The sequence below is a fragment of the Pezoporus wallicus genome, unplaced genomic scaffold (genome assembly GCF_028554395.1).
Source record: "Pezoporus wallicus isolate ANWC-B61680 ecotype Strahan unplaced genomic scaffold, APGP_CSIRO_Pwel_v1 contig_7011, whole genome shotgun sequence".
Lineage (NCBI taxonomy): Eukaryota > Metazoa > Chordata > Aves > Psittaciformes > Psittacidae > Pezoporus > Pezoporus wallicus.
This window is the reverse complement of record NW_026638234.1, coordinates 2,648,934-2,664,686: the sequence shown is the minus strand read 5'-3', so window position 1 is coordinate 2,664,686 and position 15,753 is coordinate 2,648,934. Positions and strand designations below refer to the sequence as shown.

The window sequence follows — 15,753 nt, the reverse complement described above, 5'->3', positions numbered from 1 at the left end:
GAGTGACTTCCTCTGCCTCACAAATTTAATAAAACCAACGGCAAGTTCTTGATTAGATTTATCAAATTCAGCTTCCTTGGATTTATAAAAATAAAAAAAAAAGCTACTGGCCAAGTAACTCATGTGGGTGCATTGTTCTTCACTCCAATCTTCATTTTGTAAGAAACGTACACATTTTCTTATGTGTATGGTGACACAGCAGACTGAAGAGTAACTTAACACATTCTAAAGGCTTGGCATAAAAAGTTCAAGCTGTGCCATACAAGACACAGTACCATGAAACTTCAAACATCTGGTAAAGTATATTACAATTACAAAAAGTGTAATATGATCATTAGGATGTGAATGTCTCAAATGTATAGTCTGATAATCTGTACCACTACAACATTCTGTCAATCCATGGTGTCACCATAAAGCTTTTTAAGTTTTTCTCTCTTTGCCAAGTGTCCCAAGATACTCTAAAACAATTAAGTTTGCACATCTGCTTTGATGGATTTTAAAAAGCAGACTCATTTTCAGAGAGAAGCAGCTCTTCATTTTTTGAAAGATGCCCTTATTTTGAGTTTCCAGCACAAAGGATCCAAAGAATCACTAGTCGTGGCTGGACAATTTAGCCATCAAATAACCCACCAGAGCTGTAAGATAAATCTTTGGGGTCTGGTTTTTTGGTTTTTTTTCAGTGTACCCTGCAAAGTTCTGGGCAGAAACACACTAAAACAAAACCAGCTTTTTCATTCACTTGTTAGGCTCTCATTTAGAGGTCTGAAATCTCACAAATGTACTAATCTCATTAAAATTTGTCGGAAACAAGTCTCTTGAGTATATGCTTGACACTCAGCCGTAAAAGGCCACCCTAATATATGCATTTAGCAGACCTCTGTATCATTAAACAGCATACACTCTCTTTAAAAATATAAGTTCATAGCATACCATGAAATGTAATTTATGCAAGATATCCAAAGTTAGCTTGGTTTTGCTAGTCAAAACACCACTTCGTAATATTTAAAGGAGGTGACATATTGGTAAAAAGGTTTCAAAACCTGTAATACTGCAGGGCTGAATAAAAGCACTTTCCACATTTTATTAAAATTATTTATTCCACACATTAAAAGTATAGCGCATTTTCACAATTTTAAAAAATACATTAAAAAAACTGTTTGTAAGTTTTATACATGTAATAGTTGAGTCTAAAACACAGTTCATATGTCATACGGATATTTTGGTGCCAGTTATTTTCTATATGATATAAACCTCATTTTGCTCAATGTAGACATCATTTCGTTCTGTCTGGAATTTGTAACTTAAACATTACAGACTTTTTGTTTCTTCAAAAACCAGATCTTCAATAACGAAAGCAAATTTACTGCTCCTTTGCGCAAAACCAAGCCTCTAAACATGACTTACGACTCAACAGATTTCAAAAGTTCAGAAAACTCTACTTTCCCCATGAACTGTAAGTCAGTGCAAAATCAAAACTGTGTTTTAAATTCAGGAGAACAATAAACTGAAGAATATACACAAAAGTGAACTTACCAAGATGTGGAATAGCTTGGGTGACTGGAGCAGGTGCATTAGTAGGAGGTGGAACAGTTCCATATATTTTGGAACTTTCAGTAGTTTCAGCAGTCCCTCTGGATCCAGAAACCACTGTTGGGATGGGATTTCCTATAGATGAATCTTTTGTAGTGTCTTCATTCACACCAGTTGCTGTAGCTAAGAAACAATGCATTGATGCATTAAAAAAACAAGTCAGCTTTCCTGCTCACACGATACCTTCCTTCTACTGCTGCCTGCCCAAGACTGAAACTTACAATTTGGGATGTTTACTGCAGGAGTGTGAGGAACAGATACTGGAGGAGTTATAGGTGGTGGTGGTCCAGGAGGAAGGAAGCCTATAAAAAAAAGTGTATATTAACACTGCATATCACTCTACCAAAATATACTTGTACAGTTTATATGGCAGACGTTTTTATTTGCTGCATGGCTAAAAAAGGACTTAATATTCCTAAAAATACATAAATATACCTGGGGGTAAATGCATTGGGTTGAAACCAGGTCGTAGAAATGGAGGAGGTGGAGGTGGTGGCACTCCAGGAGCAAATCCAGGAGGTGGGATTCCTAAAGGTGCTGTGAAAGCAGGTGGTTGGAGTGCACCAACCACAGGAGGACCTGATGGATGTGGGGGAACCTAAGAAAAAAGGAAGGGGAAAAACACGTTACCTCAAAACTGAATGGATTATTTGTTGTTCAGCTGTGGACTGCTGCCTTCTGTGCCCCATCCATCAAAACAAGGAAATTGAAGCTACCTTAAATTACTCTGCAACAAGGTGACTTATGTAACTGATCTAATCAGCAGTCAAAGAACTCCTACAAGTTAAAATATCAACAGTGATCTTGTTCACCTTTGTACTTAAAAAAAATATTCACTGTGCTGTATCAATATTAATGGATGCTGCTAATTCATCTAAATATACTCTTCCTACTTTAGCTGGTACTCAAGTGATCATAACTGACTCACCTCCACGGCCATCAAAATTTCAGAATTACTGCATCAAGACCTTTCATAACTCATTGTTTATTTCTAAAGGAGAAGCCTGTACTGGTTTATTCTCAGAACTGAAAGCAGTGGCATCAAACCAATGTAAGCAAAATACTCTTTAAGCCTGGAGAAGACACAAAAGCTGCCGAACACCCAATAGTACTTCAAAGTTCTGTTCCAAGTTCTTTACCACTGCCTAGGTTAGTGAGTTAAGGCACATTAACACTTGTACTATTAGAATTTTAAAATCAACTACTTCAGTAGGCTTTAATTCATTAGATTTTAGTGCAGACCACCCTTTTTTATCTTTAAATGGGTTATTTATTGGTTTATGATAACCTGTTGATTAGGCCCAGGCCTGAAGTTAAGCTAACTGAGCAAGATACAAGAAACTACTGGATGTGGCACAAGAATTGCCAGACCTGACAGGTAACAATATGCAAAGCTGGCAAAAGTTACCCCCTCAGGGATGGCTGGATTATGCAGGTAGTTAACAAGAGCCAGACTTCAGAGAGGAGTAGAAAGGAACACCACGGACCTTCTGGGGGACTAGGACCTTGCAAAGCCAACACTGTGCAGGTGAGCCTATCTAGAAGTATCACATAAGGCCAAGAGGAACATTAGCTTTGAGTAACCCTAAAGATGTTTCCAGTGATCACAGTTAAAAGCTTTAGGAAAAGTATTCCAAACCCACAATAAGCCAGTAGCCCCAGTAATTCTTTTTGTTTGTTTTACAGGGCACTCCTTCAAAGAACAACTTAAAAATCAGCTACAAATAGCAACTGATCCATTGGTCGTAGCAATGTTCTGTGAAGCAAATGTTCATGTACAGAGCACTCAGAACGTGTACAGAGCAGAAGGAACTCAGGATGGGTACCAAGAAAGCAAAAAGGTTAAAAAAAAAAAAAAAACCAGAGGAAACTTGCTAGCTGCTGTCAGTCTTTAAGTAGTTAAGAGGTGAGACAACTCTGGATGAAGCATGTGTGTGCTTGGGTACAAGCAAGGCTTGACAAGGTCTAATGAACAGTAAAATATGATGGAACAGGAACAGAATATCAAAGGAAGAATGATTTAGATACATATTAGAGGATATTCATACCCAATTATCCAAGTTTAACTGCCGTGCTTGATTTTTAAATAAAAAGTTAACCCTCTAATATGTAATTGTAGGCAGCATGCTCAAACCTTTCCTTTATGCAGGAAGAAAAAACGCAAGTAGTAAAAATCTATGCATAAATGTCACAATGTCTAATTTAAAATACAATTTGAAGTATAAAGTTTCTCTGTCTTTTAAAGAGATGGAACCAGTGGTTAATCAACACTGACAGATAACAAACACAAAGGACGGGTGAACAGTTTCAGAATACCAGCTAATGAATTGGATAAAACTAACAAAAATGCTACTGGGGAGACCTTGTATTAATGGGGAAACGAATATCGGGAAAACCTGGTATTTTACTGGCAACACTGGGAACTGGAATACCCAATCTCTCAGTAACTGTAATGCAGACTGCAAGGTGCATCTCAGTGAACATGTCTTGGGGGTTGGCCTGCATCTGAGTACAACTACTATTTCTTACTACCCAGATTGAGACTTGCAGGAGAACCACTGGCCCTCTGAACTAAAGGAGCACAGTCTACTGTGCTACTTGGAGCATCAGTGCTCCAAGACAAGCACACCTGGATTTTCCAGCAGGAGGACTGGAAACTAAGAGGCAGCCAGTTTCAATAGGAAGGGTATGAGATGAATATTGGACCAAAGCATAACTCCTACATCTAGTTAGGTAGAATGAGCATGTGGGATTGAAAAATAGATCAGGAAATTTGGGAGGTACATATAAAACTTGGATGCTGGTTTCTGGCTGACAATCCATTAAATGAAGAAAGGGGACTTGGACTGGAAAACTTACAAAAATGGAGACCAAAGCAAACCCCCTGGACTTCAATGTATAACCCTGGCAAAGCCTGAGCACTGTAAAAGAATGGTAGTTTTGGCAGGGTAACACCAAACTCTGCCAGGAGAGTGGAACACCAACTGCCCAAAACCTCATCAACAACTGCACAGCAAAAGCGGTCATCACAAGTGCTATTAACTGAAACTGATTCTCAACAGTGCATAAGTAACCATACCCAGGAATACCGTAACAAGGACATATTACTTAATAGCAATGGTATCATAAATAGCAAATCTGGATCCCAGATGCAGCAAAACTGGGACCAACATGATAAAAAATAATTAGGGGAGAGTTGTTTACTAGGGAGAAGTTTGGAATGGAGAAAGAAAGGAGAAAGCCCAACAAACAGGAAGGTCAAGAAGTGAGAAACGATGTTAACGTGAATCCTGCTGTCAAAGCTGTTTGGGTTATCTGCCAGGCAACCCTATGCTTGATCACTGCAGCCTACACCCGGACAATGCGTAAAGCCTGTTGTGAATTACCACACACATATCAATCCCTCTTCTCCAGTCAGAGGTACTAGGGTGGGCAGGGTGCTTTCCATTGCTAGCAGGGGAGCAGCAACACAGACAGATTGATCAACCTGGTATTGCTGTATGTGCCCACTCCTGGCTGGACAGTGTCAGTAGCTACCCAGCACTCACAACAACCTCCCTACTTCTTAAGCATCCCAAACACCAAAGCCAAATACAAATGAAAGCAGTTCTGCTTGCACGAGAGGATAAAACCACATCAGGTAATTCATTAAAATGCAGCAGTATTCCACAAAGTTATTTAAAACAAAGTAAGTGGAATATAATGAGCTTTTTCCTTTAGGCACTAGGCCACATTTGCATACTACAAACACATTACTTCTGCTACTACCACCACTAATGTCATCACAGCTGAACTTCATTTGAAAGTTTCAAGAACTGTTTAAAAATTATTAAGGTATTGCAATTTTAGGGCCAGGTAAAACAAATGAATTGGTCAAGTGCAAGCACAAAAAAAAAACAGTTCATAGGGGAAAAAAATATGAAGATTCAATACACTTCTCTGATCCTAGCCTGAATTTGTGAAGATGCAAGTTTCTTTGTCATGGTAAAAACTGAAGTTGATGAGGCAGAGACAAGCAATCAGACCAGAATCACAGAACAGTCTTTATAGAATTTATAGAATATAGAATAGTTAGGGTTGGAAAGGACCTTAAGATCATCTAGTTCCAACCCCCTGCCATGGGCAGGGACACCTCACACTAAACTGTATCACCCACAGCTCTGTCCAACTTGGCCTTGAACATCGCCAGGAATGGAGCATTCACAACTTCCCTGGGCAACCCATTCCAGTGCCTCACCACCCAAAAGAATTTCTTCCTTATATCCAATCTAAACTTCCCCTGTTTAAGTTACTCAATATATTCTCAAACTGGCTGGTTTCTTCTTTCTGCTTTCTTTTTCAGCATGGATTTAAGGAAAATAAAAATCACTACTTTTTAATACAGTAATAGCTATTAAAACTCTCTGAAATCAGAAAATTCACATATGTCCTCAAATCACATAACTGGCTAAATTATGTGTGTCTTCAATTAATTTCAATTATCAATCTCTTCTGAGTGTCTACGATTATTGTAGTTCATAAATCACATTTTCTCAAGATATAGTTTTCTTCATACTTCTTGCCATTTAGGATAAGCATACTACTATTTTAACAGTTACAAGGAAAGCTTTTAATATAGAAGTTGTAATGTGTCTGTCAATAACTACTGTTAAAAGAAATCACAGAACAGTTTTGGAAGGGACCTTAGGGATCATCTAGTTCCAGCCCCCCTGCCACCAGCAGGGAGACCCTCCACTGCAATTCTATTATTACATGTGTTACTGTGTAATAGTTATTACACACTACTTGAACTACTGGTAAATTTCCAAGTGTTCTTTAAGTGAATGAACATATAATATCAACTTTGACTTAAGAATCATTATAACAATGAAGGAATTCCCAAATGCTGTTCAAAGACAGTATACATAATACAAACAAACATGAAAGCAATATGCATAATTTGGAAGGTCTACAGCACATTTAAGTAACCAGTGAGGAAAATTAATGAGGAAAACAGAGAAAAATCATTCATAGAATTGAGAGGATGCAATTTAGCCTACTGATAATCTACTGCAATAATGTATTTGGGACTGAGAGAACAGAGATTAGAAGGGCAGTCCTATAATGCTTCAAAATAAAGATGTGGCGGATACACATAGGCTCTGCCTACATTAGCATTAGAGCACCCATGACGTTTTGGAGCAAACTGTCCACTGTTCCCACTAACCACATGCTGACTCAGCTGCCTGGACTGTTCTGGTACATGCAAACTACATCCCTTTTCAGGGAAATCAAAGCAGATGCTTTGCTCCAGCTGGGCACAAAACATGCTCCAAACCCTAATGGGTTCAGGATTTTTTCAAGTCTCCCATTGCCACTGCAACTTAGCAGAAAAGGAATGTTCTTCTATGAGACTGCATTGCTTTTCTACATCAGGAAGTTCAAATAATGGACTTCCGGTGCCACAGCGAATTTACGGCACAGGAAAGTTAACTTCACAGACCTACAGCATGACCAGTCTGCTAACAAAAGAGCATTTTTAACTGGGGGTAACAACCTGACAAACACACACACACACAAAATCAACTAGTTACTACTCATTGTATTTTCTCCCTCTCTTTAATGTACACATTGCCATACTGAATTACTATTTAAAGTAAGTTTTTGTTTAGATATCCAGAGCAAATGAGAAGCAACTCTCACCTGTGGAGGAGGTACTGTTATCGGTGCAGGCATGGGAACAGGCATTGGAACAGGTAAAGCTTTAGGTATAGGTGACACAGGTTCATTATGTGCAGCTTCTGCACCTCCATTTTGAGCTACCTCATTTTCAGATTTCTTGGTAATACCCTTCCACTCTATTAATAATAAAAAAGAAAGAAAAAAGTATCAGCTCAATAGAAACAGACAAGTAGTCAAGTACTGCCTTGTGAAACTGCCATGGTTTGTGGTGTTTAAAAAAATTAAGTAACCAAATTATTCAGATACTGAGATGCACAACACAAAGACACATTTAACATATTTCTGAAAATAAAAATTACACATTACTTTAAACGCAGTACAACAAATCACTGAACCATAGCAAGTAAATTTATTTGTTTCATTAGTCATTTAACAGTTCTTAGCACTTGACAGCACTTATATATGTCCAAGGCTCTGAAACACATTATCTGCAACAAAACCACTAAGGCTGCTTTGGGACAAGCTTTCAAGAGATTCATCCTCTTGTGCAAGAAGGCGGCAGCTTCTTTACTAATTTGAGAAGTCAATTCTGAAAAACCAATATTTTTTAAGTCTTGACCATGGAAAATGGGAATAAAACAAAGAATTGCAGCAAAACAAGAAATAAGAGAAACATCAAATATAGCATTAAACTCATTTTACAGAAAAAATACGGCTCCTGTTGTTTGTCAGGACTTCTCGGGAAAAGACAGCTAAGCAGAAAAAAGGAATCAGTGAAGAAGCATTTTGGGAAAGAGAAAAGCACCAAGAAGACACCACAGTTATGTTTATCCTTCACTACTTTCATTTTAAATACACACTCAACTTATTTTTGTGTATTTATCATGAAGAGATGATGCTACTTCGAATAACCACCACCTCATTAAGGCAAATTGGACAGAATGACAAAACCCTGAAATAATAATGATTAAAAAAAGCAGCCAGGACATCTCACAATGGTTTAAAAACAAGACAGTAATCTAGAGCACCAATCTCAAGCACTATGGGCAACTTCCATTCTTAAGTACTGCATTCATTTAGTATTACTTGAAAAAACACAACAGCCAGCACACCAGCAACTCTGTATTCTTTCAAAGACTGGAACAGATTTGAAGGTGCTGATTATACCAGGTGGTATGGTTAATACAACCATAGAAGCCTGATTTTCACTGCTTTTTTTTTTTTTTTTTTAGAAATTATAAAGTTGCTGTCAGCTCAGCTGCTACACGAGTACTCCAAATGCAGGCTCATTTTCTAGGAGTGCCTCACATACATACCTGGGGTTTAGGGGGAGACATGACAGGCACACACACACACCAGGACAGGAGCCAGGACCAAACTGGCTCTAGGACTAACAAATACAAGACATCTGCATCATTCATTACCATGAAGGGCAAACACTTGCACAGCTGACAGATCACTTGGTATTCACATGCATCTTTAGCCCAGCTGCAGAACTCTTGATGAGGGACTGTCCTGAACTGCTTACAAACTCTCTCCAGTCTATGGGTTACACATGCTGCACTTCTCAACCACTTCAAGAATTTTATATGTACCTCAGAGTCACAGAGGTCAGCCATACCAACTCCAGCACAACAGCACAAAGGACAATTTCTTTTTTTTTAAGCATTTAAAGATGTAACAATGATTTACCTGGACTAAGAGTTTCATTGTCCAACATTCCTCCTTCACAGAAACTTTCAAGATCTTCAGGTTTCACTTTGTCCCATGGTATGTAAGTAACACCCAATTCTACATCCCAATACTGCTTGTAATCTGGCTTTATTCCTTTATTCAAAGCCCATGCAATCTTTGGGGGAAGGGGGGAAATACATGTATCAGTAAATATTTTCCATTTTAATGGATTTAATATGTAGTTCTCACAAAACAGCATTACCATTTGAGGTTAAAAAGCAAAAGAATACTCTTAACTGAAACAGCAGGAAAAAAAGGTTAGTTACAGAACTGTGAAATAAGAGGGGTTTTAAAGCAGACTTAGCTCTTATTTCTTGGCCTGACTTTTGCACATGATTTGCAAAAAAGTATAAAGGCAGTTTCTTCAAACATTCCCTAGTCACTAAGATTAATTCTGTTTCCCTTCAGAGGATGGTGTCGCACTCTAATATGATATTCTACAAAAGGAAGAACTTCACCAATGAATGCTTTCTTCCTTATTTATTAGTAGTCCTTATAGGATTATCATACCTAATTAAACTCTGTTATAAGACAAATAACCAGCAAGAAGAAAAACATAGTTACAGTCCACTGAAGTGACTAAAAGGGCACCATTTTTGTTGGTTAAATAGACAATTACTGGCAATCTTTCAAGGAAACTGATACAAGTTCTACTAGTTACATTACAGCACAGGAAGAATACTTATCAAGAAAAAAAGTGGCCCATTCACATAAATTTAGAGAATACTATATCCAGAATACATAATAGTATAGAACAGATGAAAAAGGGTTACATGATTATGGTAACTTTAGAACAGTCTGACATTTTCCAAGAAGTACCTTTATAGATTTCTGATTGACTTTGAAGTTTCCTCGGCTCAGTTTTTGTAGGGCACGGTAAGCATCCTGCCTGTGAACCATTACAATATAGGCACATCCTCTAGGCGGTATCATCTGTGTTTTAAGGGAAAAATAAAAAGAAAAGGTTTGCTAAGGTTTGCTAGCACATAAGCAAAGTAACGAAGAACATACATACAAGTGTTCAGTTACAGTGAGCTGGAACATCAGCAGGTGTTTCAAAAAGGACTGTGCAAGTATGAAAGAAAACAATAGCTTCAAACACTAAGATACCCAGTTATCTTCTGGAAATACAAATTTCTAGTAAATTAAAAGTAACTTGTTATATGCAAAGATTTAAACTCTGTTCCGTGAGAGAATATGGACAACCACTGGATATTTATTTAATCCTTCAAAACTGTTAAGAAGCAGTTTTCATGTAAATACTGTGGTCTGGCAATTAGTTAGTTTGTCGGAAGAAACAAGACACTCTAACGTGTCTTGACACCCTGCGCTTCATTCCAGATACCACAAGCTTCCTGCTGTACCTCCACATTCAGTTTTATCTGCGGTTTTGTAATAATTCTTGTCATTTGTAATGCATTTGAGAAAAAGGTTTGATGTTATTTTACAAAATTTGGCAATAGGAAAAAATTACAGTCGCTTCTTTTTATTTGTTTAAATGAAATTTTATAGCTACCAGAACAGCTATCATTTAGATATAAAAATATCTTTAAGTACAGCAAAGCATAACAAGTTCTCCATGTTTATGACTAAAATGGCAAAAGAGAAACAAGCAAAAGAAAGAATAACACCAGCTGAGAGTTTACATTTCTATAATCAAACAAAATGAACCAGACAGGAACTCAGTACCAGAGCAGGTAATTCTGTACCCATCTCCTCAATAGCCCTTTCTCTTCAATTCTCTCCAGAGAGAGTATTATATTTTTTATGAATATGGGATAATCTTCTGTATTACCTGCAAGAGCATTTTTAAACTGCAAGAAACTAAAGCAATAGCCGTCTTATCTTTTTATAAAGCAGACAAATGAACTGAGTTTACACATTAGAAAACACAATAGAGGAAATGAGAGCTCTTGAATCTTTTGAATGTAGCAAAACCAAAGCTGTCTTAAAACAGTCTGAAGAGACCTTCAGTAATCAAGGCCTATGCTGCAAGTGTAGCTTACACTGAACCATCTATACTTACATTTATTGACTCAATTGGGCCAAACTCCTCCAAAAGACTTCCAACATCCTGTTGAGTTGTCCTTTTGTCAAGTTGTCCTACCCAAAGTGTAGTACTACAGACTACAATCAAAGAGTTAACAGAGATTGTAAGAGCACTTGGAAATACACATTTCACAAGTCAGAATGTCAAAATACTCATTTTAATATCATCAATTATACAAATAAAAACCAGCTAAAATTAATATGTGTATTTTAATCTTTAGGAGTGTTTGGAAAGAAACCTCTTTTTCTTGTCTGCCTGAAGCTGTACTAACAGTTAACCACAGCAACTACATCAGAATGACTGTTAGAATGCACTAAAAAGTTCTCTAGTTAAATAACATTGAAGTGACCAGCAAGTTCTGATGATTGTGAGTTGGGCAAATGATCGCAGAAAGGGAAAAAATGCTTTGGTGCTAACAATGCTCCATGAAATATCCCAACACATACAGTGGGTATTTCACAGTAAGGTAACTTATTCTGCTTAGTATGAAATGCAAGCTATGGGCCACCATCACAAATTATGGATGTACTTACTGGCAAGATTATTATTACATTGCTTACGGTGATATACTCACCACTAGCAAGATTTTCCTGCAGAATGTGGTGACAATTCAACTACAATGAGCAATCAAACTTTAAACCTCTTTAGTGACTTATTCAATGCTATTTCTTTCTACAGTTAAGTGGAAAAGTATTGACAGAAGGTGCTTGTCTTTCAGGAAAGAGTAAGCACCATGCTTATCTCACTTCATGCTTCAAGGTAATAAAACAGCAGATTGAGCTCAAAGTATCACACCGCTGACTACTGCAGCAACATCTAGCACTCACTGATGTTTTTCCTACTAAGTCATATAAAACTGCAAACATAAAAAGCATAAAGAGCATACACCACTAAAAAGCCAGTAAGCTTTTATGGAACAGCTACTAAGTCTTTGCAGTCATAGAATCATAGAATAGTTAGGGTTGGAAAGGACCTTAAGATCATCTAGTTTCAACTCCCCTGCCTTGGGCACAGACACCTCACACTAAACCATCTCACCCAAGGCTTTGTCCAACCTGGCCTTGAACACCGCCAGGGATGGAGCATTCACAACCTCCCTGGGCAACCCATTCCAGTGCCTCACCACCCTCACAGGAAAGAATTTCCTCCTCATATCCAATCTAAACTTCCACTGTTTAAGTTCTAACCCGTTACCCCTTGTCCTGTCACTACAGTCTCTAATGAAGAGTCCCTCCCCAGCATCCTTACAGGCCCCCTTTCAGATACTGGAAGGCTGCTATGAAATCTCTATGCAGCCTTCTCTTCTCCAGGCTGAACAGCCCCAACTTCCTCAGCCTGTCTTCATCCGGGAGGTGCTCCAGTCCCCTGATCGTCCTTGTGGCCCTCCTCTGGACTTGTTCCAACAGTTCCATGTCCTTCTTATGTTGAGGACACCAGAACTGCACACAATACTCCAAGTGAGGTCTCACAAGAGCAGAGTAGAGGGGCAGAATCACCTCCTTCGACCTGCTGGTCACACTCCTTTTGATGCAGCCAGGGATATGGTTCGCTTTCTGGGCTGTGAGCGCACACTGTCGCCTCATGTTAAGTCCTTTTAATATAATTGTATTATCATTCACAAGGTTTTGCCCAGTTAAAGCTCCTTAGTTTTCATCTCTTATATAAAAAAAAAAGAACGTTCTCATTTTATTTGCTGACCCCAGAGAAGATTCCACACTCCCCAGGTATATTCAGAAGACAACTACTACATTCTGTCTATAAACACAGGCAAAACAGAGATTATTTTGGAAAACTGAACATTAGCCTGTGTGTTTTCCAGGTCAAACTTCCACTCCAGGTTTGAGACACACACATCGAATCATTAGAAGAAATGCTCAACTTCTTGCTGCTCAATCTGCTTTACCTTGTATGTCTCAAGCTAAAGGATGGAAAGAAAAACATGGTGTTTCAGCTTTTTCTTTCCTCATTTTACAGCCAAAATATTTGTGACTTTGAGATACTTCAAAGATGCTGAACTATCTACTATGAATGAGTAAAGGAAATATAGGGATGTGTGGTGAATTTAATTTTTTCCAGCTTTACAACAGTTCAGAAAATAAATGATAACAGAATTCACTTTAATTCTGTCTGGATGAGTCTTAGAACCCACATCAAGTAGTGTTAAACTCAAGAAAAAATAAAAATAAATAACACACATTAGACCAAGAGGTGTCTTCTGGGATATCCTGAGCAGGTACCATATACTGAAGATAAGTGGACTCATCAACATTAAATTTTTTTTTTAAAGTCTGATAGATAGTTAGTTTTTCTAAAAATACCCATTTGTCTTCCTAGTATTTCATTTTACACAGGCACAGTATCTACTGTAGCATCTTCAACTTCACAGAACTCTAAAATTCATTATAGGAAATAGGGGGCACAGACAAAAAAAAGTCCATATATGAGCCAGAAGGTGTTGACCATCTGAAAAAATGGTATTACGAGAATTTGCAGAGTTTCATCAATAATAAAGAATAAACTTACCACTAACAGTTTCTGACTTGATCTGAGGAAGACCTTTTGACCTGCGTTCTCTCTCCCGCTCACGTTCACGTCTTTCTTGTGACCGAGACTTAGGAGAGTGTCGGCGTCTATCCCTGGACCGAGATCGAGATCGACGATGGCGAGACCTTCGAGATCGGGAGCCAGATCTTGAACGTCTCCTTTTAGGTGACCTAGTTTAAGTAACAGCCATGTACATTCAATCTTTCTGACACAGACACTGACAGATAGGTAAGTACTTCAGATAATCTATTTAAATAATCAAGCAAGTGTTCAGTCAACTAAAAAAACTAAATCCAAGTTCATTCACATGCATTTAAAACTAGAATAGATTTTTACAGCAGCTTTATTAACGCACTCCAGCTGAGCAGTTTGTTACTTTTCAAAATCTTCTTTTCATTTTGTATTGAAGTTGACTATCAAAATTATGTCCACACAGAAAAAAAAAAAAAAAAAATCTGCTTAAATGAGGAATATGTTTACTGCTTTTACAAAAGAATGTCTGAAAAACAGAGTAAACAAATTCTGTCACTGAAATTGTATTTTACATTGTGTCCCAGTTCTAAACCACTCAAGGTCTGGAGGACAGAGTAAGAAAGTAATTCAAAGATGTCATATGAAACTTGGCAAAGGAGAAGCTTTGCTTTAATACTGGAGCCAGATTTGTTAGGCCAGCTGAGATATGCGATATACTGCCTCTGTGACAAAGTCCCATGGTACACCAGATGACAGATTTCTTCATAAGAAGAGTGCCTTTAGAGCACAGACAAAACTAAACTCTCATATTCTGCTTCCTTAAAATTTACTCAGGTACGGAAGTAACTCTACCAATAGAAGACAGCGTACAGACATCAAATTTTCCTTAGAAGGTAGATGACTTTCAGAAGTTCGCAAGTCTCACGAGTCGCTAATTGTTTCTTATTTCAGTACTGCACTGTTTCTGAAGTACATACAACATTTAGCTGTACTTATACACAACTCTCCTCAGAGATAAGAAACTGAAAGGGTCTGGTTTTGTTCTCTCTGAAGGGGAATTCAAATAAAGCCTTGACAGTTTTGATGTTACTAAGAAATTTCACTAGTGTTGTCCATACAGAGAATAACATACAGGAATTTCTTGCTTACACTAAATTGAAATGGACTATTTTACTAAACAGGTCTTTTCGCATTTAGTCATAGAGTCCAACTTGTACAGCGCAATTGTGCACTTACAAGAAACCACTTCTAAGGAAGTACGCTGAGCAGGGCACCCCCCAGGAAGACGACTCAAAATACAGGTAACAGGACTATGTCCTAAGGCACTGAAAACAAGCTCCACTAATAGTTCAAGGAGTTAGCTCACATCTCACCTATTTACTGTCAGAAGTTGCCACCCCCACGGTAGATTTGGCAGCACAGCACCAGATTCTCTGCACTCCAGGTAATCAGCATTAACTCTCTTCAGCACTTTGGACATGACACACATAAGTTCTTCCACTAAAATCCAATATTTGGCATAATATATACCTCACTAAAAGAACTTCCACTAATTTACCTTGACGCAGATCTAGATCTTGACTTTCTGTTGTCAGAAACATGACGTTTTCCCTCTTGAATGGGTGGCTGTTCCACTTCCATATCCTAAAAGATGAAGTTGACTGGTGAGTAGCACAAGCATTTTACTTCATTTTTTGCCTAGACTCAATTATGTAACAGCACTACAATTGTATTTCATATTCACATGTGAAATTAAAATGTAGTGCGACTCTCCTCACAAGCTTCACCACTGCTTTGCAGTCACTAACAGAGAGACAGTCCAGTACTAAAAGAACTTCATACAACCACTGCAAAACATAGTAAAATTAATTTACACAGAATTCTCATTCTCAATTTCCCAATTACTGTTTTTCCACAGAGTACGATTATACTCATTAGAAGGCAGTCAGCGGATCTTGCTCTGTCTACTAGAACACTTTTCTCCAAGATGGTATATAAAACTACTTTAAGCCATATAAAAAAGCAAATTACAATAAAATAAATTTGAAGAATGAAGCAGTAAGTCATCAAAAGACATCAAATGTAAGAACATACTTAAAAAAAAAAAAAAAACAAAACATTAAGTTCAACACAGCTCTTCCTTCCTACTCCAGATCCTCTACAGCTTCCCAGTATAGAACATACTGTGTCCTGCCTAAACT

General features: G+C 37.9%; 1 protein-coding gene across 4 annotated transcripts in view; it reads right to left on the bottom strand.

Moving 5' to 3' along the window:
• SCAF4 (SR-related CTD associated factor 4) overlaps nucleotides 1-15,753 on the bottom strand; it is a 44,939-nt gene that overhangs the window by 7,603 nt on the left and 21,583 nt on the right. For all 4 annotated transcript variants that reach the window (XM_057410168.1, XM_057410165.1, XM_057410166.1 and 1 more), the window contains 9 exons: nucleotides 15,111-15,196; nucleotides 13,559-13,749; nucleotides 11,012-11,112; nucleotides 9,805-9,918; nucleotides 8,944-9,100; nucleotides 7,273-7,427; nucleotides 2,026-2,188; nucleotides 1,812-1,892; nucleotides 1,534-1,713 (listed from right to left, as the gene is read on the bottom strand). In XM_057410168.1, the coding sequence (XP_057266151.1) occupies nucleotides 1,534-1,713; nucleotides 1,812-1,892; nucleotides 2,026-2,188; nucleotides 7,273-7,427; nucleotides 8,944-9,100; nucleotides 9,805-9,918; nucleotides 11,012-11,112; nucleotides 13,559-13,749; nucleotides 15,111-15,196 (1,228 nt within the window). The remainder of the gene's footprint in view (nucleotides 1-1,533; nucleotides 1,714-1,811; nucleotides 1,893-2,025; nucleotides 2,189-7,272; nucleotides 7,428-8,943; nucleotides 9,101-9,804; nucleotides 9,919-11,011; nucleotides 11,113-13,558; nucleotides 13,750-15,110; nucleotides 15,197-15,753) is intronic.